Source organism: Scyliorhinus torazame, chromosome 6, assembly GCF_047496885.1.
Source record: "Scyliorhinus torazame isolate Kashiwa2021f chromosome 6, sScyTor2.1, whole genome shotgun sequence".
NCBI classification, from domain to species: Eukaryota; Metazoa; Chordata; class Chondrichthyes; order Carcharhiniformes; family Scyliorhinidae; genus Scyliorhinus; species Scyliorhinus torazame.
In genome coordinates this window covers 118,328,106-118,355,462 of record NC_092712.1, presented here as the reverse complement: position 1 = coordinate 118,355,462, position 27,357 = coordinate 118,328,106, and the positions used below count along the sequence as shown (strand labels likewise).

At 47.3% G+C, this 27,357-nt stretch overlaps 1 protein-coding gene across 1 annotated transcript in view; it reads left to right on the top strand.

Annotated features, from left to right (window-relative positions):
• Positions 1–27,357, top strand: part of dnah5l (dynein, axonemal, heavy chain 5 like) — a 585,621-nt gene that overhangs the window by 79,229 nt on the left and 479,035 nt on the right. The window contains exons 7-9 of the mRNA XM_072508719.1: positions 5,945–6,046; positions 11,712–11,898; positions 21,433–21,598. Coding sequence (XP_072364820.1) covers positions 5,945–6,046; positions 11,712–11,898; positions 21,433–21,598 — 455 coding nt within the window. The remainder of the gene's footprint in view (positions 1–5,944; positions 6,047–11,711; positions 11,899–21,432; positions 21,599–27,357) is intronic.

The window sequence follows — 27,357 nt, the reverse complement described above, 5'->3', positions numbered from 1 at the left end:
ACTCTAGCTTAGTCTGATATTGTCTCTGGGTATCCCTGAAGGGGATGAAATTTAAAACAGGCAACTTGACTCTGATTGGTCAAGGCTTTTCCCTGAGGAATGAACCTGTGAATGGCTGACACTTATGATGCGACCATCAATTCACACGAGACGATGAGTAGAAGTGAACAGTGGTTTTAATCAGCTAGATTTGTGCCTGCCTGCGACTGCTCTGTACTGAGAGCCGCCTACAGGCTGCAGATCTATATACCTCCCTAGAGGGGGCGGAGCCATAAGCAGAGCCCACAAGGGCATCAGCATAATACAATACAGTGTAATGCAATACAATGGTGAATGGTAGCAGTAATACATTCACCACATTCACCCCCTATTAAAAAATTGAAGTCCAGCAGGGGTGAAGTGGGCTCACAGATCGAGTCTGTCCGGCGCCTTGATCGTTCTCCGTGATCGCCTCAGCTCCGGCTTCGCTGCGGGCAGGGGTGTTGAACTCGTCGCTGTGGGCAGGGGTGTTGAACTCGGCGCTGCGGGCACGGGTGTTGGGCTTGTTGACTCCGGGAGCGTGTCATCTGGAGCTTGTTGGTCGTCTGTCATCTGTAAGTCAGCAATGGGGGGAGGGGGTGTCTGGCCATGTGGGGTGTGGGCGGTGTTCGGTGTAGGGTGAGAGGGGGGGGGGTTAGGTGATGGTCGCTGGGGAACCGGCGGGTGCCACATCCCGGAGGGAGACCGTATCTTGTCGGCCGTCGTGGTGCACCACGTAGGCATACTGAGGGTTGACCGTGAAGGAGCTGGACCCTCTCGATCAGGGGGTCGGACTTATGGCTCCTCACGTGCTTTCGGAGGAGGTCAGGCCCTGGTGTCATCAGCCAGGACGGAATGAGACCCAGAAGGTGGATTTCCTGGGGAAGACAAATAGGCGGTCATGAGGAGTCTCGTTCGTGGCTGTGCAGAGGAGCGACCTAATGGAGTGGAGCGCATCGGGGAGGAACTCCTGCTAGTGGGAAACTGGGAGATTTCTAGACTGTAGGGCCAGAAGGACGGCCTTCCACACCGTCACATTGTCCCTCTCCACCTGTCCGTTTCCCCGGGGGTTGTAGCTTGTAGTCCTGCTCGAGGCAATGCCCTTGCAGAGCAGGTACTGACGCAGCTCGTCGCTCATGAACGAGGAACCCTAGTCACTGTGGACGTAAGTGGGGAAACCGAACAGGGTGAAGATGGTATGCAGGCCCTTAATGAAAGTGGCCGCGGTCATGTCGGGGCAAGGGATTGCAAAGGGGAAACGGGCGTACTCGTCAACGACGTTGAGAAAATACGCATTGCGGTCAGTGGAGGGGAGGGGCCCTTTGAAATCGATGCTGAGGCGCTCAGAGGGCCAGGATGCCTTCACCAGATGGGCCTTGTCTGGTCGATAAAAGTGCAGCTTACACTCCGCGCAGACTTGGCAATCCCTGGCCATGGCTCTGATCTCCTCGGTGGAATAGGGCAGGTTGCGGGCCTTAATGAAGTGGAGAAGCCGGGTGACCCCCGGGTGACAGAGGTCATTGTGGATGGCCCGGAGTCGGTCATCATGCGCGCTGGCGCATGTGCAGCAGGATAGGGCATCTGAGGGCTCGTTGAGCTTCCCCGGACGATACACAATATTGTAATTATAGGTGGAGAGTTCGATTCTCCACCTCAAGATTTTATCATTCTTGATCTTGCCCCGCTGTGTGTTGATCATAAAGGCTGCCGACCATTGGTCGGTGACGAGGGTGAACCTCCTACCAGCCAGGTAGTGCCTCTAATGCCGCGCAGCTTCCACAATGGCTTGAGCTTCTTTTTCGACTGAGGAGTGTCGAATCTCAGAGGCGTTGAGGGTACGGGAAATAAAGGCCACGGGCCTGCCTGCCTGGTTAAGGGTGGCGGCCAGGGCGACATCTGACGTATCGCTCTCCCCCTGGAAGGGGATGGACTCATCCACCGTGTGCATCACGGCTTTGGTGATGTCTCCCTTGGTATGGCTGAAGGCCAGGCGGGCCTCAGTTGTCAGGGGGAAGATAGTGGCTTTGATAAGTGGGTGGGCTTTGTCCGCATAGTTGGGGACCCACTGGGCATAATACGAAAAGAACCTGAGGCATCTCTTCAGGGCCTTGGGGCCGTGGGGAACAGGGAGTTGCAGGAGGGGGTGCATGCAGTCTGGGTCAGGCCCTAGGACCCCGTTTTCAACGACATAGCTGAGGATGGCAAGCCAGGTTGTGTGGAAAACGCATTTCTCCTTGTTGTAGGTGAGATTGAGGGCTTGGGTGGTTTGGAGGAACTTCTGAAGGTTAGTGTCATGGTCCTGCTGATCATAGCCGCAGATGATAACGTTATCCAAGTGCGGGAACGTGGCCCGCAGCCCGTACTTGTCAACCATTCGGTCCATCGTTCTTTGGAACACCGAGACCCCATTGGTGACGCCGAAGGGGACCCTGAGGAAGTGGAAGAGGCGGCCGTCTGCCTCAAAGACAGTGTAGTGGCGATCATCCGGGTGGATCGGGAGTTGATGGTATGCGGACTTCAGGTGTACCATGGAGAAAACCCGGTAGTGTGCAATCTGATTTACCATGTCCGCTATGCGGGGGAGGGGGTATGCATCGCGTTGCGTGTAACGATTTATGGTCAGGCTGTAGTCTACAACCATCCGGTTCTTTTCCCCAGACCTGATGACCACCACTTGGGCTCTCCAGGGACTATTACTGACCTCGATAATTCCCTCCCTCAAGAGCTGCTGGACCTCCGACTTGATAAAAGTCCTGTCCTGAGCACTGTACCGCCTGCTCCTGGTGGCGACAGGTTTACAGTCGGAGGTGAGGTTGCGAAGAGCGAAGGAGGGGCGACCTGAAGGGTCGCGAGGCTACATATGGTGAGAGGGGGTAGGGGTCCGCCGAACTTCAGGGTCAGGCTTCGGAGGTTGCACTGGAAATCCAGTCCTAACAAGAGGGGAGTGCAGAAATGGGGAAGGGCATAACGTTTAAAATTGGCGTACTCGGCGCCCCTTATCGCGAGGTTCGCGACACTGTACCCCTGGATCTGCACTGAATGTGATCCGGAAGCGAGGGAGATTGTTTGGGATGCGTGGGTAATCTGCAGAGAGTAGTGCCTTACCATGCCTGGATGTCTGAAGTTCTCCGTGCTCCCAGAGTCAAACAGACAGGGCATTTCATGGCCATTGACCCGGACGGTCATCATCGAGTTCCTGAGGTACTTGGGCCGTGACTGGTCGAGGGTGACAGCGCCGAGCTGCAGGTAGCCGGCGTGGTCGGAGATAGCGGGGTAGTCCCAAGATGGCGGCCCCCGTCGGTCGCACGTGTCGTGCGGCGTTGAAGATGGTCGCCAAGATGGCTTCCCCCTGAGTCGCACATGGCGGGCTGGGTTGAAGATGGCGGCCCTCATGAGCCGCGCGTGTCTGGCGGAGTTAAAGATGGCAGGCCCCACGGGTGGCACGAGGTGGATGACGCATCGAAAGGGGGCGGTACCGGCAGGCAAGCAGCCACGCTGCGAGGTCTGTGGGCCTGTGAGTCTGTGATTCGGGCCTACGATTTTGGAGCTTTGAGTCGGGCCAAGCAGACTTTGGCAAAATGTCCTTTCTTGCCGCAGTCGCTGTAGGTCGCATTCCGGGCCGGGCAACGCTGCTTGAGGTGCTGGTTCTGGCCGCAGAAATAGCAAGACGGCCCCCCGGGATGGGTGGGCAGCCACGCAGCAGAGGCCTGGGGCACCCTAGGGTCAGGTAACCACGAGGGACTCGCGTGGTCGGAGGGGAAAGCGTTTAAGCTCTGGAAAGCTACTTCTAAGGCGGTGGATAGTTTTACCGTCTCTTCTAGGTCGAGGGCGCCCTTTTTGAACAGGCGCTGCCTGACATAGTTGACCGGACTCCAGCCACATAGGTGTCCTGGATGGCGAGTTCCATATGCTGCGAGGCCGTGACATCCTTGTAATTGCAGTTTTGAGCGAGTGCCCTCAGGTCGTGTATCTTAGCTGATTAAATTGATTCACATGAGACGATGAGTAGAAGTGAACAGTGGTTTTAATCAGCTAGAACTGTGCCTGCCTGCGACTGCTCTGTACTGAGAGCCGCCTACAGGCTGCAGATCTATATACCTCCCCCGAGGGGACAGAGCCATAGGCGGAGCCCACAAGGGCATCAGCATAACACAATACAGTGTAATGCAATACAATGGTGAATGGTAGCAGTAATACATTCACCGCAACTTACTTTGTTTAGATGAAACAGGCAAAATGTTCTTTCTGTCTGCAAAAAACAGGGCCCTGTGTATTGATATATGTAGCTTCCAGTACATGCAGCTGCATCACATGCGAACCTGTCTAACAATCCTGGAGTACCCTCCCTAACAGCACTGTGGATGTACTTACACCTCAGGGACTGCAGTGGTTCAAGAAGGCAGCTCACCACTATCTTCTGAAGGGCAACTAGGGATGGGCAATTAACGCTGGCCTGACCAGCGATGCCCACATCCCGGAAATGAATAATAAAGAACTTTTTGAATTCTCGTCTAACTGAAGTTACATTATCGTCAGAAAGAGGAATTGTATTACATTCTTTTTGACATTGCTTTTGTTTCTACCAATTCTGTTTCAATTGAACCTGTGAATTAGTTCAGTTAAACGCATTCAGAATGTTAGTACTCAACACTAGTTTTATTGTTGTATTTCTTTTGAAACAAAAATTAGAACTAAGCAGAGTTCTTTGAACTGATCTTGACCTACAAATTAATAAACCAAAAATAAAGTTGACATTAAGAGCATGAAGATTTTAAGCAGAATATTATTAGAGAGATTGGAGAAGCTGATTGATCAGCGTTTTTTTAAATAAATATTTTTATGCTCCTCCTTTTTCACATTTTCATCCAAATTTACACCCCACCAACAAACAATCAACAGTAACAAATACAATGTCATTCCCCTGGCTAACAATTCCTCCCTCAAACAACCCCCAAACAACCCTCAACATTTTAAATACAAACATCAAAGAAAAGGATTCAGGAATCCACCATCCTCCCATACATAGTCACCAACAACATATACATTCCAACTCCACGCCTCCCCCCCCCCCCCTAATGTTCGATGTCATTCAATACTTGAAAGTGCATAATAAACAAAGCCCATGAATTGTAGAACCCTTCCATCCTTCCCCTCAACTCAAACTTCACCTTCTCGAGTGTTAAAAATTCCAACAAGATCCCCCTGCCAAACCAGGGCACAGGGTGGAGAAACTGACCTCCACCCCAACAGGATCCGCCTTCGGGCCATCAGCAAGGTGAAGGCTAAAGCATATGTCTCCGCACCCGCTTCCAACCCCAGCCAATCCGATACCCCGAATATGGCCTCCAGAGGACTTGTCTCAAGTCTCACATGCACCACCTTCGAAATTACCCTGAACACCTCCCTCCAATACCCCTCCAGCTTTGGACAGGACCAAAACATATGAACGTGGTTTGGATCAATCGGCTATTTGAATCATTACTCGGCATTTAGCAACACTAGTCAATAGGCATCAGTTGATTGTGGAAATCTTTTGAGTTCCTGGCCAAGTTGTTCACCAGAACAAAATTCTACTTTTGTAGAAGGTACGCCGCAGCTGTCTTGACTTTTCAGACATTGCCATTTTAAAAATTAAAAATCGAAAACACAGGCAATATAAAGACCCTCAGCATTTCAAAAGAGAAGAGATTGCTTAATGTGTTGGTCTCCCTTTATCAACCTTTTTGACAATATTCTTTACTGTTCAGTTGGATAACCAATTCATGTGATACCAGTTTTGAGGATTATTGCTAGATATTGTCAGTTAAAATTTTGGTGTGTCATTAATTTATGAAGTTAGAATTTATACAAGTAGTTTACCATTAATCTTAGTCAATAATGTTTATAATACTGTATGCATATATTTAAAAGCCTTTTTACTCTTCAGGAGGTAAACTTTGGCATGCTTAGTTGCTCTGAAGGGAACCTACTTCAAGGACTGGAGAAACTTCTCGCCAATATAATGGTACCGGCTCTGCGATCTCAAGAGGTAACCTCCCTTAAGTGGCAGTTACGGTCACAGGTTTTTTCTAAAATAATCCAGTCATAACCTTTTGTTAATCTTTCTCTTTGTGTGGAGGGAGGCAAACTGTACTCATATTTTATTAAATCTATTAAAATGCAGGTTTATGTATGTGAAAGAAAACGTATTAGGTTATCATCAATCCTTCAACTTGATTGTCAGCAACAACTTGAAATACATTAGCATCTACTCTGGGCACAGAAAATGAACCAAAAACTGAATGACTTTATGTAATGTTTCTTTGAAAATAGTGGACAGAAGCTTGCTACACAGATGTAATAAGGGGTTCACTGTTAACATTGCCGACAGTAGGGTGGCATGTGGTGCAGTGTTAGCACTGGGACTGCGGCGCTGAGGACCCGGGTTCAAATCCCGGCCTTGGGTCACTGTCCGTGTGGAGTTTGCACATTCTCCCTGTGTGTGCGTGGGTTTCACCCCCACAACCCAAAAGATGTGCAGGTTAGGTACTCAAAATTTATTTTAAAAACCATTGCCGACAGTAATTTACAAATGTAAGTGTGTTAAATATTCTTTACACACGTGGTTTTGTGCCTTCACCGAAGATTGAATATGGGTTAGTCACAAAACAGGTTTGTAAAGGCAGTGGTTACCATTTTGTCCTAGTTTTGCTGCACACAGATATGAGCTACTTCATTGGCTGGGGAATTGTGAATGGAGATGAACATTGTGCAAACATCAGAAAACAGTCCAACTTCTGATCTCATGATGGAGTGAAGCTCATTGATGAAGCATTTAAAGATAGTTGAGCTTAGGAGTTCCCCAGAGCAGAATCCTGCAACAATGTCCTGGGCTGAGATGATTGGTTTTCAACAATGATAGCTATGGTGCCTTGTGCAACCAAAGGGGAGTTTCCCTGCTGATCCTCCTTAATTTCAGTTTTATAGGGATTCCTTGGTGCTACATTCATACAGATGTTGCCTTGATTTCAAGGTTAGTGATTTTCACCTCACCTCACCTCACCTCTGGAATCAAACTTTTTTTATCCATGTTTGCAGAAAGATTGCGATGGGACCTGAAGCTGACTGGTCTTAGTAGAACCTAAAATGAGTTTAATAAGCAGGTATTGGTGGACACGTGCCACTGGACAGTACTGTTGATGATTCCTTCCATACCTACACTGATGATTGAGGGCAGGCTGACAGGGTTGTAAGGCTTGGTTGGATTTATCTTGTTTTTCTTGGACTTCCTGTTATCCTTATTCTGCATTGTGCCTCAGAGGTAAATTCTCTCAGTGCAAAACACCTGCCTCCATTGGACATCTTCAGCCAGACTATCCAAATAATCCTCACTGAAGACTGATGTTCTGCAAATCTTTCCATCACTGCTCTTAAGTCCAGAAAATAGACAACATATTTTAAAATGTTACTTTTAGCAACGTCCAATTCATTTTTGTCTTCCAGTTGCTATCTCCTTCAATAGCTTTGGAAGGTAGGGGTGGAGTGGTATTGTTGCTGGACTAGTAATCCAGAGGTGCAGAATCATGCTCTGGGCACTGGGTTTGAAACCCACCATGGCAGGTGGTGACATTCGAATTCAATAAAAATCTGGAATTTAAAGTCTAAAGGTGACCATGAAACCATTGTCGATTGTTGAAAGAAAACACTGGTTCACTAATGTCCTTTAGGGAAGAAAATATGTTGTCTTTACCTGGTATGGCTTCCTGTTTCTCTGCTGCATCTGGTCTGATGATGTTACCTTTGAAAACTGCACTTCGGAGATGCTCTTTTCTCAACTAAGGTTGTCCCCCCCCCCCCCCCCCCCCCCCCCCCCACTGTGGTCAACAGGGCAACAGGGCTCTCAACCATGTCCAACCCATCTCACATACTTCTGCCCTCACCCCTTCCCCTCGCTCCCAAAGCCATGACAGGGTCCCTTTTGTCCTCACTCTTCACCCCGCCAGCTTCCACGTTAAAGGATTATCCTCGCCATTACCATCAACTTCAGCATGACGCCACCACTAAACACAGCTTCCCCTCACAGTCTCTGTAAGCATTCCACAGGGAGCATTCCCTCCATGACATTCTGGTCCATTCCTCCATCGCCCCAACCCTTCAGTCCCTTCCCAGATCACCTTATCATGCAATCGCAACATTTGTCCCTTTATCTTCTCCCTCCTCACTGTCCATGGACCCAAACAATCCATTCAGCTGAAGCAATATTTCAAGTGCACCTCCTTCAATTTGGTCTACTGTATTCACTGTTCCCGATGTGCTCTCCTCTATATTGAGGAGACTCGACGTAGACTGGGTGGATGTTTTGCGGTACACCTTTGCTCCATCTGCAAGCATGACCCCAACCATCCATTCACTTGCCATTTCATCTCAGTACCTTGCTCTCATGCCCACATGTCCATCCTTGGCTTGCTGCAATGCTCTAGTGATGCCCAATGCAAACTGAAAGAACAACACCTCGTCTTCCAATTAGACTCATTACAGCCTTCTGGACTCAACATTGGAGTTCAACAACTTTTACTGTCTATATTTTTTTTGGTTCCCTCAGTCTACGCCAATACAACCCCACGTCTCCCTTGTCCACACAACCTTGTTTTTCAAGTTTGCTTCCACTGAATGCTTACCTTTATTCTCCTATTGACACATCCAGCTATCTTACCTTTATGCCACTATTAGCACTTCTTCAGACCTTAATGCCACCATTAACACCCTCTTTGTCTTATGTCCATGACATTGTTGTCAATTTCTCCTTGGCTCCGACCTGTCCCTGAACTTCCATTCTGCCCAAACTGCCTCTCCAATGAGATAATTAATTGCATTTCTATACCTCTTCAGTAATGTAGAAGAGACATAATGGACTTGAAATGTTAACTGTTCCCCTCTCCACCGTTGCAGATGGACCTCTGGGCAGAATTCTTCATTTTTTTCCGAGGCAGGCTCTGACTGAAACCTGACATGTAGCTCTCCAGCTGCACAGCTGAGTTTTTAGTTCATATCTTAAGCCTTCCTGAAAAGACAAATTCAGGGGGCGAGGTTTATGCTGTCCCTGTGGTGGGGTGCGGTGAGCATGACAGAGCTGGCGAGCCCGGCTCCACAGAGGTCAAAGTTCCCTTTAAAAAGGGCAGCCAGATCGACACAGAAAATAAGCTCCCCAGCACACTCTCCGCCCCACCCCACAAAGAATTGGGGGCTCCATCCCCCCCCCAATGCCCCCCACCACCATCAGCATCGGGCTGTCATGCCACCCCACTCCCCCGCACCATCAGCAACAGGGGTTCTTAGCCCCCTCCCCACCACACCATCAGCATCAGGAGTTCAGGTGCGGGATTCTCCGCGAACCGATGGGGCGGGCCACTCCGACGCCGAGGAGTGACGTGAACTACTTCGGCGTCCGGCCGCCCGGAAGGTGCGGAATCCTCCTCACCTTCAGGGGCTAGGCCGGCGCTGGAGTGTTTGGCGCCGCACCAACCGGTGCCGAAGGGCTTCCGCCGGCTGGCGCGAGTTGGCGCATGCGTGGGAGCGCCAGCATGTGCTGGCATCATCCCAGCGCATAGGCATGGGGGTTCTTTTCCGCACTGGCCATCGTAGAAGTTGACAGCAACCGGTGTGGAGGGAAAGAGTGCCCCCATGGCACAGGCCCGCCCGCGGAACGGTGGGCCCTGATCGCGGGCCAGGCCACCGTGGGGGCACCCCCGGGGCCAGATCCCCCCATGCCCCCCCAAGGACTCTGCAGGCCACCCGTGCAGCCAGGTCCCGCCAGTAAGGACCTGTTGTGATTTACTCCGGCGGGCCGGAGAATCGCCGGGGGGGGGGGGGGGGCGCTGCCAACGTCCGTCGTCCGGAGCTGCGCGATTCCCGCCCCCACCAAAACCCCAGCGCTGCAGAATTCGGCAGCCGGCGGGGGCGGGATTCACGATGTCCACCGGCGATTCTCCGACCTGGCGGGGGGTCGGAGAATCCCGTTTCTGATTCTCGTTTTTTCAGAACTTGTTGTAATCTTACCAACGTGATGTCACAAAGGCGAAGTATGAGTATTTAGTGAGTGGGGATAATGTGGCAGGGGTGCTTGGTAAGTATATGAATATGTATTAAAATGTATTTTAAAAAATATATATTTTTATTCTCCTTTCCACCATTTTCTCCCAAATTTGCACCCACCAACAATAAACAATAATCAGTAACGAATATAATGTCAATCCCCATATCAATAACAACAATCCCATCCTGCCACCAAACCCCAAACATTGGCCCTCATGTTCACATAAACAAATGCCAATAAAGGAATCAGGAATCACCCACAGTCACCATTAACACATACAGTCCCCCTCCCCACAACCCTCCCACCCACCCCCCAACTAATGTTCAATGTTATTCAGTTCTTGAAAGTGCATAATGAATAAAGCCCATGAATTGTAGAATCCCTCCATCCTTTCCCTCAGTTCAAACTTAACCTTCTCAAGAGTCAAGAATTCCAACAGGTCCCCCCCGCCACGCCAGAGCACAGGGTGGAGAGGTTGCTCTCCATCCCATCAGGATCTACCTTCGGGCGATCGACGAGGCGAAGGCTACAACATCAGCCTCCGCACCCGTTTCCAACCCCGGCTGGTCTGACACCCCGAATATGGCATCCCGAGGGCCCTGGTCCAGTTTCACGTGCACCACTTCAGAATTACCCTAAAAACCTCCTTCCAGTAATCCTCCAGCTTTGGACAGGACCAAAACATATGAGCGTAAATTGCCCGCCCTGCAACGTTCACACATATCTTCTACTCCTTCAAAGTATCGGCTCACCCTCGCCCTTGTGAGTTGTGCTCTGAAGACCACCTTCAATTGTATCAGCCCCAACCTCGCGCACGAGGTGGAGGCATTCACTCTATGGAGCACCTCACACCAGTACCCCTCCTCCATACCCTCTCCCAGCTCTTCCTCCCACTTTGCTTTGATCCCTTCCAGTGGTGTCTTCTCCTCTTCCAAAATATCTCTGTAAACCGCTGACACTACCACTTCTCCAGTCCCCCTGTCGTCAGCACCTCCTCCAGCAATGTGGAGGCCGGCTCCACCGGGAAGCTCTATATCTCCTTTCTGGCAAAATTTCAAACCTGCATGAATCTAAACGTTTCCCCCTGCTCCAGCCCATACTTCACTTCCAGCTCCTTCAATCTTGCAAGAGACAAATCTTTCAGTGTCTTAATCCCCTTCTACTCCCATTTCTGAAAATTTCCATCCCACTTCCCTGGCTCAATTCTGTGTTTCCCCCCAAATCGGCATTTCCCTTGACCCTGCCCCCAACCCGACGTGTTGGCAAAACGTATTAAAATGTATTTAAATGAGCCTCCCGCTCTTTGTTGGCATGAACCTCGTTGGGTCACCAGCTAGGGAGCATGGAAGTTCAGAAAACACGATCTTGCATTTTACAATTCTTGCAGGCCTTCCCACCCACATATTATCACTTATTGCTGACGCGAACTGAAAACCGCCCCCACTGAGTTTAATCCAGCATTTTCTATTTTTATATCAGGGAATTTTATTTTAGCTAAAATACATTGCAGGCAATGACAATGAAATGCTTTAATATAACAATTTCAATTTTATATTTTAAATGTTATTAAATTAATTATTAATAGTATGAACTGTTTTATTATTTTCCTGCAAATGAGCAGAATTGGGGATCTATCAAAGACGGACTAAAGAATGCCCAAATTCAGGAGTTTCTTGAGTCCTTAGACAAATTTGTTGGCAATTTGTCTTCTGCAAGGAAAAATATGGAGCGCCAGGTAATTCTTCAGGAGGCAGCTACAGGCTGCAACCTTGACGACCTGCATGGCCCCTCAGACTATTTGACTGTAGGTATGAAAAATGTTTTACTCAATGCTGTTTTAGTTTTCAGTTTCCAACTCAATACTTATAATTATTTTTTCTGTATAATTTAACACAGTTTAATGTAAGTTGTATGTATGCAACTTTTGTTCAGTAAATGATTGATTTATTATCATTTACATTTCAACTTTTCTCTCGATTCGCTGAAAATTCAAGGTATCTCAAGAGTTTTAAGACTTTGATGCCTGGGTTGATACATTAAAAAAAGAGAAAGCTATTTTGTTTTTCATCAGTGGATACCGTAGTATTTAGTGGTTCCATATTTTTCGATACCTCCTAGTTAACACTATTGTTATAAATGTCCGGAAAATTGCCATTGAATAGGTTATTAAGCGTGAAAAATCTTTGGGTCACATCCCCAGGATAGTTTCTGCCAGTGCCTACTGGTAGATTGGCAGGGGGACTACTAAGTTACATGGGGCGAGTTAGTGCTGTTGATACTGTAGACATATTCCTACCATCTGCTTGCCCATGCAGCAGTAAAGCTGATGTCTACACACTGGTTAAATGCAACCCTGCGCTTTGCCAGGTCCGCCCCAATATCTTGATTTAATGTCCCTCCCGGTTGCATGCCTTCATCTGTCGAACCCAGTGAAAGATTCTTTCCCGGTCCTGGTACTTGGGCAGCTTGGCTGTTATTCTCCTCGGTTGTTCCCGGCACTGGGCTTAGGTCGGAGAGACCTTTGAGCCCTGTCGATCTCGGGTGACTTGGGAAAGCTGCCCTCCAAGCTTAGTTTTGCGCAGGTGAAGGAGACACATCCTGAGTGAGTGACACACATCCAGAGTGGGAATTGGAACTTGGTAATTTGGTGCAGGGAGGTAATTTGGTGCAGAGTGGGAGAAGGTGCTTTTTCCCTACTGTTTTGTGCTCTTTCTTCTGGCCTGTAACTGTTAATCTGCAGGGAGCGAACCAGAGAGCATCCTGGGAAGGTAAGTGATTTTTATTTTTATTACCGTTTCAAATTGTGTGGGGTGAGAAAACTGAAGTGACATCACAGTAAAGCTGTGACCTGATTGGTTGGTTGGGAATCTGTGCTAAATTTAAAAATTAAACATTATTAAACTAATTAAACATAATTAATTAATTATAATTTAGAGGGTTATCTAAGCCAGAGATCGGAGAGTACTGTATTTAGCTTTCACATTTATAGTAGAAATCTAGTGCTAGGAAGCATATAGTTAACGGTAACTTTAAAACAAAAATGTAAAATTTAATTGACTAATTAATTAACGCAATGTCAATTAGAGGTGTGCAGTGCTCTGACTGTGAGATGTGGCAGGCCAGGGAGGCTTCCAGCGTACTGGATGGCTTCATCTGCAGAAAGTGCACCCAACTAGAGCTCCTCACAGACCGCATGGTTCGGTTGGAGCAGCAGTTGGATGCACTTCGGAGTATGCAGGTGGCGGAAAGCATCATAGATAGCAGTTATATAAATGTGGTGACACCTATGGTGCAGGCAGAGAAATGGGTGACCACCAGAAGGGGCAGGCAGTCAGTGCAGGAATCCCCTGTGGTTGTCCTCCTGTCAATCAAGTATACCCCTATGGATACTGTGTGGGGGGGGGGGGGGGGATAGCCTATCGGGAAAACAGCAGCAGCCAGAGCAGTGGCACCACAGCTGGCTCCGAAGTTCAGCAGGGAGGGTCAAAGCGCAGAAGAGTAATTTTCATAGGGGACTCTATAGTCAGGGGCACAGATAGGTGCTTCTGTGGACGTGAAAGAGACTCCAGGATGGTATGTTGCCTCACTGGTGCCATGGTCCAGGATGTCTCAGAATGGGCAGCGAGCATCCTGAAGGGGGAGGGCAAACAGGCAGAGGTCGTTGTACATATTGGTAATAACGACATAAGCAGGAAAGGGCATGAGGTCCTGCAACAGGAGTTCAGGGAGCGAGGCAGAAAGTTAAAAGACAGGACCAGGAGGGTTGTAATCTCGGGATTACTCCCTGTGCCACGTGCCAGTGAGGCTAGAAATAGGAAGATAGAGCAGTTAAACATGTTGCTAAACAGCTGATGTAGGAGGGAGGGTTTCAGTTATCTGGACCATTGGGAGCTCTTCCGGGGCAGGTGTGACCTGTATAAGAAGGATGGGTTGCATCTAAATTGGAGAGGCACAAATATCCTGGCCGCGAAGTTTGCTAGTGTCACACGGGAGGGTTTAAACTAGTGTGGCAGGGGGGTGGGTACTGGAGCAATAGGTCAGAAGGTGAAAGCATTAGGGAATAGGGCCAGTATGGCTCTGAGGAAGAGCAGAGACCTGGTTGAGGGAAGGACAGGATTGGCAGCTAAGCGTTCCAGGATTTAGATGTTTCAGGTGTGATAGAGAGGGTTGTAAAAGGGGTGGCGGAGTTGCGCTACTGGTTAGGGAGAATATCACAGCTGTACAATGGGAGGACACCTCAGAGGGCAGCGAGGCTATATGGGTAGAGATCAGGAATAAGAAGGGTGCAGTCACAATGTTGGGGGTTTACTACAGGTCTCCCAACAGCCAGCCCGTGTGACACTAGCAAACCTCGCGGCCGGGATATTTGTGCCTCTCCAGTTTAGATGCAACCCGTCCTTCTTATACAGGTCACACCTGCCCCGGAAGAGCTTCCAATGGTCCAGATAACGGAAACCCTCCCTCTTACACCAGCTGTTTAGCCACGTGTTTAGCTGCTCTATCTTCCTATTTCTAGCCTCACTGGCACGTGGCACAGGGAGTAATCCTGAGATTACAACCCTCGTGGTCCTGTGTTTTAACTTTCTGCCTCGCTCCCTGAACCCCTGTTGCAGGACCTCATGCCCTTTCCTGCTTATGTCGTTAGTACCAATATGTACAACGACCTCTGCCTGTTTGCCCTCCCCCTTCAGGATGCTCGTTGCCCATTCTGAGACATCCTGGACCCTGGCACCAGTGAGGCAACATACCATCCTGGAGTCTCTTTCACGTCCACAGAATCGCCTGTCTGTGCCCCTTACTATAGAGTCCCCTATGAAAATTGCTCTTCTGCGCTTTGACCCTCCCTGCTGAACATCAGAGCCAGCTGTGGTGCCACTGCTCTGCCTGCTGCTGTTTTCCCGATAGGCTATCCCCCCCCCCCGACAGTATCCATAGGGGTATACTCGTTCGACGGGGGACAACCACAGGGGATTCCTGCACTGACTGCCTGCCCCTTCTGGTGGTCACCCATTTCTCTGCCTGCACCATGGGTGTGACCGCATTTATATAGCTGCTATCTATGACGCTTTCCACCACCTGCATGCTCCTAAGTGCATCCAACTGCTGCTCCAACCGAACCATGCGGTCTGTGAGGAGCTCTAGTTGGGTGCACTTTCTGCAGATGAAGCCATCCGGTACGCTGGAAGCCTCCCTGACCTGCCACATCTCACAGTCAGAGCACTGCACGCCTTTAATTGACATTGTGTTGATTAATTAGTAAATTAAATTTAAAACATTTTTTTTTACAAAGTTACTGTTAACTATATGCTTCCTAGCACTAGATTTCTACTATAAATGTGAAAACTAAATACAGTACTCTCCGATCTCTGGCTTAGATACCCCTCTAAATTATAATTCAGTAATTATGTTTAACTAGTTTTACAATGGTTAATTTTGAAATATAGTGTAGATTCCCAACCAGCCAATTAGGTTACAGCTTTACTGTGATGTCACTTCAGTTTCCCCCCCCCCCCCACACAATTTGAAAAGTAATAAAAATAAAAATAAAAATTACTTACCTTCCCAGGATGCTCTCTGGTTCTCTCCCTGCAGATTAAAAGTTACAGGCCAGAAGAAAGAGAACAAAACAGTAGGGAAAAAGCACCTTCTCCCACTCTGCATCGAATTACCTCACTGCACCAAATTACCAAGTTGCAATTCCCACTCTGGATGTGTCTCACTCAGGCTGTGTCTCCTTCACCTGCGCAAAGCTTACTGAGTGCGCTTTCTGTCTGTCTTTTATACAGACCTCAGCTAACCAGGGTGACTCACACTACTTAAGCTTCAAAGAGAAGAATACTATGTATACCTTTGTGACACTAAACAGGCCTCAGGTGACTGACAGATAACTGCCTCTCAGCAATTGGGGTGGGGCAGCTTCAGCCAATCAGACACTAAGCTACGCACTGCACTTTTAACTGAAAACAGCAGAATTAGACTTACCACTTACCTTTCCTGATTACCTCACTGCACCAAATTACCAAGTTGCAATTCCCACTCTGGATGTGTCTCACTCAGGCTGTGTCTCCTTGACCTGTGCAAAGCTATGGAGTTTATGGAGTTTAATCCGGACAAATGTGAGGTAATGCATTTTGGAAGGTCTAATGCAGGTAGGGAATATACAGTGAATGGTAGAACTCTCAAGATTATTGAAAGTCAGAGAGATCTAGATGTACAGGTCCACAGGTCACTGAAAGGGGCAACACAGGTGGAGAAGGTAGTCAAGAAGGCATACGGCATGCGTGCCTTCATTGGCTAGGCCATTGAGTATAAGAATTAGCAAGTCATGTTGCAGCTGTATAGAACCTTAGTTAGGCCACACTTGGAGTATAGTGTTCAATTCTGGTCACCACACTACCAGAAGGATGTGGAGACTTTAGAGAGGGTGCAGAAGAGATTTACCAGGATGTTGCCTGGTATGGAGGGCATTAGCTATGAGGAGCGGTTGAATAAACTCGGTTTGTTCTCACTGGAACGACGGAGGTTGAGGGGCGACCTGATAGAGGTCTACAAAATTGTGAGGGGCATAGACAGAGTGGATAGTCAGAGACTTTTTCCCAGGGTAGAGGGGTCAATTACTCGGGGGCATAGGTTTTAGGTGCGAGGGGCAAGGTTTAGAGGAGATGTACGAGGTAAGTTTTTTACACAGAGGGTAGTGGATGCCTGGAACTCGCTGCCGGAGGAGGTGGTGGAAGCAGGGACGATAGTGACATTTAAGGGGCATCTTGACAAATACATGAATAGGATGGGAATAGAGGGATACGGACCCAGGAAGTGTAGAAGATTGTAGTTTAGACGGGCAGCATGGTCGGCACGGGCTTGGAGGGCCGAAGGGCCTCTTCCTGTGCTGTACATTTCTTTGTTCCTTTATCATCCAGTCTTTGAGCCATGTATTTGTTTGGGTCCCTGCTCTCGGTTCCATCCAGCAGGCTCACTATTCTGATGTTCTGCTGTCTCGATCGATTCTCCTGGTCCTCTATATTCCCTTTCAGGCTCCCCTGCATCGCCACCAACCTCTTGATCTCGGCCTCCAGGGCTACGATTCGGTTGCTCTGGTCAATTAATGCCTTTTCCAATTCGCATATCATGCTCCCATGGGCCTCCAGTCTCTTTCCCATGCCATCGAGAGCCATCTACATGGTGGCTAGTACCTCCAACCTTGACTGCTGCCTTGATGTCATCCTTCATCATTTTTAGTTCCCTGGTTAGAAAAGTCTTCCATCCATCACCTGGTTGTGGGGGGAGCTCGCTTTCTGGGTCGCCAATCTCCCTCTCTAGGGGGTGGCCGGGGACCCCATGCCTTGTGGGTCCTCTGATCCGTTTGCCTGCCGCTCCTGTCTCTTGCCTAAATTCCTGGTGTCCCTGCGGCCTCTCGAGCTGCTGCTTCCTGGCGTTATCGTTGAGGATGAGGGGATGTTTCAGTCTGATTTTTGCGGGTTAAATTCAGTCAAAGTGCCTATTTTATTGTCTTACGGAGGTAGGCCACCTGATGTGCATCTACTCAGCATTTCCCCATCACCGTAAGCTCGTCTGGTGCTTTTTAAATATGGCACCCAGATATGACGGCAGTATGTGCATCATCAAGCCCCCCCCCCCCCATGTAAGATTGCACAAAACCACCGGACTGGAGGTATAATTAGTTACGCCGGTGATGGAAGATATGGTGAAATCAGTCACCGCAGCCAGAGACACTCCCCATCCCCACTCTGCGACGCGACTTCTTAGTTCCAGATGGGATAATTCTTCCCTGTGTGACTGTACATCCTAATGGGTATTAGCATTGCTCTAATTTGTTTCCTGAAACATCCCCCAGTCGTCCTACCACCCATTCCAGTGGGCCTCACTTGTGTCCATTTGGAAGCCAACACCCTCATTTTTTTTTGGGTACCAGCATCCAGAACCTTTTAGTGTACAGAATCCAGGCTACGGCCCCCTTGACACACTGCTATAATCCAGCATTGACCCAAAACCTTAGAAATGGAAAGGTGGGATTAATCAGTGAAGAAAGAATAAATTTACAGATAATCACTTACATGTTTATATTTACATTTTGGGAACCATTCAAATTTCATAAAGAGAAATTACTCCCTTTGAATTGATTTGTGAGTAAGCTGAGAAGGGGTGTTGGGGGTGGTGGCAGGTGGATGCTTGGGGCATCTTAACATAATGTGCTGAATGCACAGAAATTGCTGTCAGTGGTGCTAAAATTAAAGATCCTGAATTGCATATGAAATTGGTTTGAAATAACATCAGACTTCTCATCATGCAATTAATCCATGGGAGCCCTGACTGAACCTGTTGGTGTTTAAACCCTGCCATGAGCTCCTTAGTGACAGGCGATTGAAAACCATGTGCTGCCTTCCTCCACTGCCCCTTTGCCTAGCGCTGAGCCATTATCTCGGAGTCCTAGTTGTCTGAGTGCAGAGCTTTACAGAGTGACGCAGAGCTCCCAGGCCCATGAAAGTAGGTACCTCCTCAACAAGGTCCTAAACTGGGCTTCATCTCGAGAACCATGCCATGCAAACAGGAGGCTGTTAATCTGGATTTCATCTCTTGAAACTTGCATAATAGCTCTGCACAACATCGAGGGCCGAAGGGCCTGTACTGCGCTGTAATGTTCTATGTTCTATGGGTCAAACCAAAAGAAACAAAAGGTAGTAAACATGTCCGCGTTGTAGTTCCAGGTTGTTCTCCGGTGCTGTGAGCTGTGGCACAGGAATCCGTTATCCCTGTGCCAGGACAAATTTCCATCATTGATTTGGAATTTGCTGGTCCAGGTTGAGTGATCACAGCAGCCAATGGGTCAATCTTTAACTCCCTTAAATGATTACCTGGACTATGAGAGTCCCGTCGAGAGTGCTCTTAAACGGGACTCTCATAATGATCATTGCGCCTGGGAGATACATGGGTGGAACATGGACTATGTACACTGTATCCAATGTGTACTGACATTGAACAACCTAAGCAGAAGTCACAACATGTTTTAGTAGACTTTTGTGTACCTTGAAGGAGGAACGTAGGCAAGGGAATCTCCTGATGATTACCACGTATTGCCCACTGTCGGCTGATGGATCAGTATTGAGCACCACTTGGAGGAAACACTGAGGGTGGTAAGGGTACAGAATATACTCTGGGTGAGGGACTTCAATGTCCATCACCAAGAGTAGCTAGTAGCACGACCACTGACCGAGCTGGCTGAGACCTAAAGATATAACTGCTGGACTGGGTCTGCGATAGGTGGTGAGGGAACCAACAAGAAAGGAAAAATATACTAGTCCTCATCATCACCAACCTGTCTTCGGCAGATGCATCTGCCCACTAACAGTATCGGTAGAAGTGACCACTGCAATGTTGTTGTGGAGATGTAGGCCTGTCTTCACATTGAGGATACACTCCATCATGTTCAGTGGCACTACCATTGTGCTAAATGGAATAGATTCAGAACAGATCTAGCACCTCAAGGTGCTATCCACGAGGCGTCATGATCCATCAGCAGCAGCAGCATCAGCCACAGTCGGTAACTTCATGGCCCAGCATATCCCCCACTCTACCATTACCACCAAGCCAGGGGATCAACCCTGGGTCGATGAGAGTACAGAAGAGCATGCCAGGAGCAGCACCAGGCATAACGAAAAATGAGGTGTCAACCTGGTGAAGTTACAATACAGGACTACTTGTGTATCGAACAACGTAAGCAGCAAGTTATTGACAGAGCTAAGCGATTCCACAACCAATGGATCAGATCGAAGCTCGGCTGTCCTGGCGCATCCAGTCATGAATGGCGGTGGACAATTAAACAACTGGCAAATATCCCCATCCTCAATGATGGAAGAGCCCAGTGCTGCTATGGAGGGAGTTCCATGATTTTGACCCAGCGACAGTGAAGGAGCGGCGATATATTTCCAAGTCAGGGTGGTGAGTGACTTGGAGGGGAACCTCCAGGTGGTGGGGTTCCCAGATATCTGCTGCTCGTGTCCTTCTAGATGATAGCGGTCATGGGTTTGGAAGGTGCTGTCGAAGGAAACTTGGCATTTGACCTGCCCTTGTGTCTACTGCATTAATGTGGCTAGTCCAGTTCAGTTTATGATCAATGGTAACCCCCAGGATGTTGATTGTAGGGGATTCATTGATGGCAATGCCATTGAATGTCAAGGGGCAATGGTTGGATACTCTCTTGTAGGAGATGGGCATTGCCTGGCACTTGTGTGGCATGAATGTAACTTGCCACTTGTCAGCCGAAGCCTGGATATTGTTGCTGCATTTGGACAAGGATTGCTTCATTATCTGAGGAACCACGAATGGTGTTGAACATTGCACAGTCATATGCGAACATCTCCAATTCTGACCTTATGATGGAAGGGAGCACATTGATGAAACAGCTGAAGATAGTTGGGTCTATCACACTACCCTGAGGAACTCCTGCAGTGATGTCCTGGAGCTGAGATGATTGACCTCCAACCACAATAACCTTTGTGCCAGGTATGACTCTAATCAGCGGAGTTTTTTCCCCCTCATCCCCATAGCCTCCAGTTTAGCTAGGCCGCCTTGATACCACACGGTCAAATGCTGCCTTGATGCCAAGGGCAGTCACTCTCACCTCACCTCTGGCATTCAGCTGTTTTGTCCACATTTGAGCCCAGGCTGTAATGAGGTCAGGACCTCAAATAAACTCAACGATCACCTTGAGCTGTGCTGACAGTGGTTGTGAGTGGCCCCTCCTGGTACATTTCAACTTAACTGTCTCCCTTAGCGCCGGGATCTCTGGCTCTATGGAACCAAATCTTGCAGCCATGAAATTTATCTGCCTAAGTGGGCTAGACATTATGTTAATGTAAACCTGAAAGTTAATTTTATTTGGTTTAAATTTAGGGCAAATAGACCGAGCCTTAATGTTTTTGTTGGCTTAAGCAGAATGTTGGGATAAATTGGTTTTAGATAAGTGGACAAAACTGTACAAAATAACTTTGCTTTATCTTCAGTGCTTGCAGAGGACAAGAGAGTCACTGAGAAATTGAAATGTGCACTTTTTCCTTTACTTTGGGAGAAATATTATTATGGTCATGTGAAATAACATAGCATCCACGATAGATCAATATTGTATCCATTATGTGGTGTAAAATGTAGCTATATACAATCATCAGTATTCTTTATGTGGTATTGTTTATGTTTTCTTATATAACGCATAGTTATTGGAGCTACTTCAGATTCATTACAGTTGCATCTCTGTTATTTCTAATTTTAGTTATTTTGTGTTGATATCAAAATTCCTGAAATAAATTTAATTAAATTGAAATTGCTTCTAGCTACTAATACCGAATTTGTGGAGCAACTTGAAGGAGTGCTGATGTCATGGACTAAACAAATTGAGCAAGTCTTGGCTGAAAGTGAACAAATGAGAAAGGAAGCTGATGATATTGGTCCCTCTGCAGAACTGGACCACTGGAAGACTAGAATGGCAAAGTTTAATAGGTACATTTTAGTTTCAGATAATTCTGTTATTCGGTCAATTGTTACTTTAAAGGCACGGCTGAGGGTAAGTGCCGAGCTGTTCAAATCCCAGAAGGGAAACGTGAAACAGCTGCCCTCGCGTTTGTGTTTGCAATTTGTACAGTATGACGAGAGGTTTTGAAATTGAGAAATTGTGTCCCTGACTACGTGTTATGTTTTATAGGAAAGTAAACTTCAACTAAGAAATAGGAGAAAACATTCAAATAAAACAGAATTCCCCTTAAATGGTTTCACAGTACATTGGTGCTTTAAAACAATTCTACACATTCTTATTGTAACTACTTCCAGAACTAACCTTCCCCACCTGTTCAGCAACATTTTGTAGACTTTACAATCTATAGAAGTCCCGTAAATTTTATCACACAGTGGCCAGGATTCTCCGACCCGGCGCCGGGCTGGAGATTCCCCACGCCCCGCCGCCCTTACGCCGATTTTCGGGCGCCCATGGGATCGCCGCTACGTCGGTCGGGGGCCCCCCTGGCGATTCTCTGGGCCCCGATGGGCCGAGTGGCCGACGGGTTTGGCTGAGTCCTGCCGACGTGGGTTACTCACCTCCCACACGGCGGGATCTGGAAGGTGAGCGTGCGGGGGCCATCCTGGGGGGGGGGGCCGGGGGGCTCCGACCCCGGGGGGGGGGGGGGGCATGGTAGCCTGGCCCGCGATCGGGGCCTACCGGTTGGCGAGAGGGCTGGTTCCGTGGGGGCTTTCTTTACTCCGCGCGAGGCCCCTTTAGGGCTCCGCCATATTGCCCGGGGGCCGGCGCGGAGAAGGGAACCCCCGCGCTTGTGTGTAAATACACCGGCCGTTCTGCTCATGCGCGGAAATACACCGGCCATTCCGCACATGCACGAACTCGAGCGGGCTGTTCCGCGGCGGTTGGATCTGCGGGGACCACACCGGCACCAACCTAGCCCCCTAGAAAGGGGAGAATTCCTCACTTTCGGGGGCCGTTGACGCCGGAGTGGTTGCCGCCGTTTTTCACGCCAGCGTGGGGATATAGCCCCATTATTAGGGAAACCCGCGCTGTGTCTTTAAATCTCCCTTGGGGTGCCCGCTGTGGTTAGTAGCAGTTAGTTTTTCAGATCTGGCTTTGTTCACATTGCTGCTGGGAGTTGACCAGCTACTCCTGTTGATTGCCGAGATCTAAAAACGTTCATAGGTTTCAGGATCTCCTTAGATATGTTCTTTCCCTTTGATCTTTCCATTGACTCACCCAGTCTCTTTGGAACTGTTCTCTCTCCCAGAATTGACTAACTTCATCTCTTTACTTTAGCTTTCAGAATTTAAAAAAAATCAATCACATTATCCATACTTTACCTATGACACTTTTTTTTCGTTCCTTGCATATCTCCTTCTTTGAATCACAACAACCCATTCAAATTTATTCCTGCTCTATAACCATCCTTACTAAATTGTCTTCGGTAAACATCTGTTTGAGGTGTTGCTAGGCTCATTACCATATCACACCCAAAGTTTAGATACACACCATCGTTCCGTCCCTTGCTTTAATTAAAACTCACATACCCCAACAGTTTTTAAAATGCCAAGAATACAATTAACAAAAAAAATAGAATTTATTGGGTTTTCCTGACAGGTTTTCTTGACATTTTTAATCTACATCTTGGTGAATGTCTGAATAAGAATGGGACTGAAAGGTGTAAAACTAAGGCCAGGAGCCTATTTTGTGTCTGTGCGAGGGCCCAGATAATGACAAGGGAAGGCAAGAGGTGGAATGCCCATTGCCTTCCTGACACCATGGCATTTTAGCAGTGGTAGGGAAGGATGGCTCTTCTAGCTGCCCAGATGCCACCTGTGCCACTTAAGTGGTTAATTACGGGTCTCTCCCTGTGGCTGCTTGCATTTTGCCAGTAGTGTGTGGCCTTTCTGATGCGTGGTTAGACCACCTGGTAAACCTGGTGATCTCACTTAAGGCTTGAGGTAGGGGGGTGTAGTCTCAGGATATCTGGCATAGCAAGGGTTAATGTGGGACTGGGAAACAGTACTACCCGCAATGTGATGTTTAGAAACACATGAGCTGAGACTAGAGTCAATTGTGGACTGGACGGAGGCCCGTGTAGAAGAAAACATGAAGTTAGCTCTCCACTCGGTCTATTGTCTGGATATATGTACATAGTTATGTGTTGCCAATTACCCCCCAATGTTCAACATATAAGATTCAGAATCTCTTTGTGAGCCCTACTGAACATACAACATACAACAGGGGGCACTCTGTGGCCCATGAAGGACCCCCCCCCCCCCCGCAAGGCAGGAATGACCCCCTGTGGCGCTTTATTTGTTGTCATCAATCACCATCCCACTCACCAAGGCCTGCCTGACTGGCCCTGGTGACTCCCGATTCCACTCACCTCATTCTGAGGGTGGCGCTCATTGTTGCGTCCTCTGGACTGACTGCAATCCCAACAATGGCCACAGATCCTGGTGGTACTACTGGGGTTGAAGACGTCTGGTTGGTCAACAGCTCTTGGATTTGGCTTCCCATCTTTTCAAAATGGCACGGTGAGCCTAAAACGTGACTGGGAGGCCCAATCACCTGAGGCATGGTTATCCCTGACCTTTCAGCCTTCTGTAGGGGCCCCCATCAACTAGACAAAATTTAATCCAAGTTGTGCATAACCTCAAACTCCAATTTTTAAATATGAAAGTGCACTTCCCACAATTTTACTGGACTGCTGAGTTTCATTTGCAATGGGTGCTTTAGGGGACGTTTGTCCCAAGATTTGCTTTTTCCTTTTTGCATGATCCTTTCCTGCCAATTGTGAGGCTTTGTTCCTGTAGCCATCTTTGCCCAACAACCAAGCCATAAAATGAGCTGCACCATTTTCTGGAGAAATGAACTGCATTTAAGTTCAGCATCAGCCTTTGAACAGCTGCTGGGGCTGGAAATCCATTCTGTGGCACTCCCAGCATGTGGCTCAATGCAAGGGCACAAGAATATTTCAATAAGTTGATCTTGCATTATTATATAACATCAGCTTACTAGAGCAGTGGTGCTAAAATTGTATTGTTTTCCCCTGTGGTTCTGGTCTTGTTGGCCCTGGGAATTTCACCTCTGAAATACAACTGCCTAGGTTATATTGTACTGCTTGATGAATATCCCAGGGATTTGTGCTCATTTACCTGAGTAAAACAATGAGGTTCCTATTATCTCAGTCGTTTATTATTTTTGCTTGGAGTGTATCCACCAGTATAAAATCAATTTAAATGCCTGTTCAGAGAATGAATGTTTTCACTAGTGAATTCAAAAATCTTTTATAAGATCCAGCAGGCAGTGCGTACAATTAGTGCACCTTCAAGAACTAGGAGAGGTTTCATAAAGAAAACTCCCTCTGCAATCTTGCTTTTATTTTCTAGTTCAGGCAAGTTATTTTTGTGGTCTTGAGACCTGTCAGCACAATTCTTGTACATAATTATTCAATTTTCTAATCCAAATGCACCCAGATTCCATAATTTCTATGGAACACAAAGATGGTTCATCAAAATTTCTGTAATGGAAAATGCAAACATCTTGTTTAATTTCTTAAGAATTTGTAATAGTTCCACTTAAGGGCTCATGGAGTTGGGGATAATATATTAGCATGGTTGGAGGTTGGATAACAGACAGGAAACAGATTATGGACAAATGGAGCATTTTTAAGTTGGCAAGCTGTGACTGGTGGAGTGACGCAAAGATCAATGCTAGGGTCTCAGCTAGCATGGTAGCACAGTGGTTAGCACAGTTGCTTCACAGCTCCAGGGTTCCAGTTTCGATTCCCAGCTTGGGTCACTGTCTGCGTGGAGTCTGCATGTTCTCCCTGTGTCTGCATGGGTTTCCTCTGGTCCTCCGATTTCCTCCCACAAGTCCCAAAAGAAGAGTTTGTTAGGTGAATTAGACATTCTGAATTCTCCCTCTGTGTACCCAAAGAGGCGCCGGAATATGGTGACTAGAGGCATTTCACAGTAACTTCATTGCAGTATTAATGTAAGCCTATTTGTGACAATAAAGATTATTATCATTATTTACATTCTGTATTAATGATTTAGATGAAGAGGCAGAGAATAATGATCCTAGTTTGCTGATGACACAAAGCTAGGTAGAAATACAAGCTGTGGGGAGGACACAATTGCAAACAGATGTAAACAGGTTAAGTGAGTAGGCAACAAAGTGGCAGTATAATATGGGCAAGTGTGATGTTATTTAATTTGGTAGCAGTGAGAGGAGTTGAGGCAGAAGATCAGCCATGGTCGTGTTGACTTGTGGAGCAGACTTGAGAGGTTGTGCAGTCTGTTCCTGTTCCAATTGCTTACATTCCTATGTTCATCTGAGTCCTCTGCAGCAGAAAGTGCCTGTGTACTTGCTGTCATGTGAGCTGGCAAGCAAGCTATCATTTCTACCTGGTCCAGCCGAAGCACACTCATGCCTGGATGGCTCACCATATGCTGTAGTCTGTAGTTATCTCCAAGGTACATGCAATGCCAGTATCTAAGCTGTTGTCTGTAAGTGTGTGATCAAGCGAAAGGGTCTCTTCATTAAGATTATGCTATTTCTCTCTCCTTGCTTTGGCTGCTGTAGCTGCATCAATGACATTTTCTGGATGTCTGAAAGCAGCAAATCACTTTGGGAAGGGTGGGTGAGACAAAGTGGATAGAGTGGGAAGCAAGTGGTCCATGGACAGATCATCTTCAGTATGTACATCATGTCAGATATCAGGATGAGGGCGAATTGTGAGTTTAGGCAGAGCATATGGCAGGAACATACACTCATCCTCAATGTTCCAGCATTTAAATTCCACTAATATTATTCAGCGTGAATTCCCACAAAAAGGGGCAACCTGCCTTTAAGATGAGCAGACTGGCTACACCACGTGGTATCTGCACAATAGTGTTCAGTCCTTTGCTGTGTGAAGAGAAGCTGGTAACGTAAACAGGAAAGAAATAGCATGAGATCCACTGGTCAGATGAGGTGGGTGTACCACCTTGATTGGAACCATCCCAGCTAGATCATGAATGGCAAAACCTGTGCCCAAAAAGAGGGGCACATGAATTTCTAGTTCCTTTTCATTTCCTCCATTTTTCTTTTACAACATTATTTCATGACAGAATAACTGGTTACAGGTGAAATTATTACAATTAATCCCTAAATTTGATGTCATATATTATAAGTATCTAATTATTCAGAATTATCATTACCTATTTGGACATTATATTTAATTCTTGTTCAACTAATTTATTAATCTTGTTAATGTCTTACAAACATTTTTTTCTGCCAAATTCTTTTCCAGTTTAAATCATAGCCAGTTTTTTGGAACCAACATGCAATACTTTACATGTGGTCAGCAGTAGGCCATTCAGTCCCCTCAAGCCTGTTCCACCATTCAGTTAGTACACGACTGACCGGTACCTCCACTACTTTACCCAATTTTGTTCCATATCCCTCAAAAACTTTATCTAACAAACATCTATTGATCACCATTTTGTTTATTTCAATTGATTTATCACCCACAGCTTTCTATCTGAAGGGAGTTCAGATTTCTGCTACGATTTGTGTGAAAAAGTGCTTCATGATTTCACTCTTAAATGGCTGATCTCATACTTCCCTGAATGAACTTCATCTACTGTAGTTTGCCCCACTAATTTATTTTATATAGCCGTATAATAATCTTCTTCAATCCATACTATTACTGTGCTTCCTAACTCGTGTATCATCGGCAAACGTCAATGTA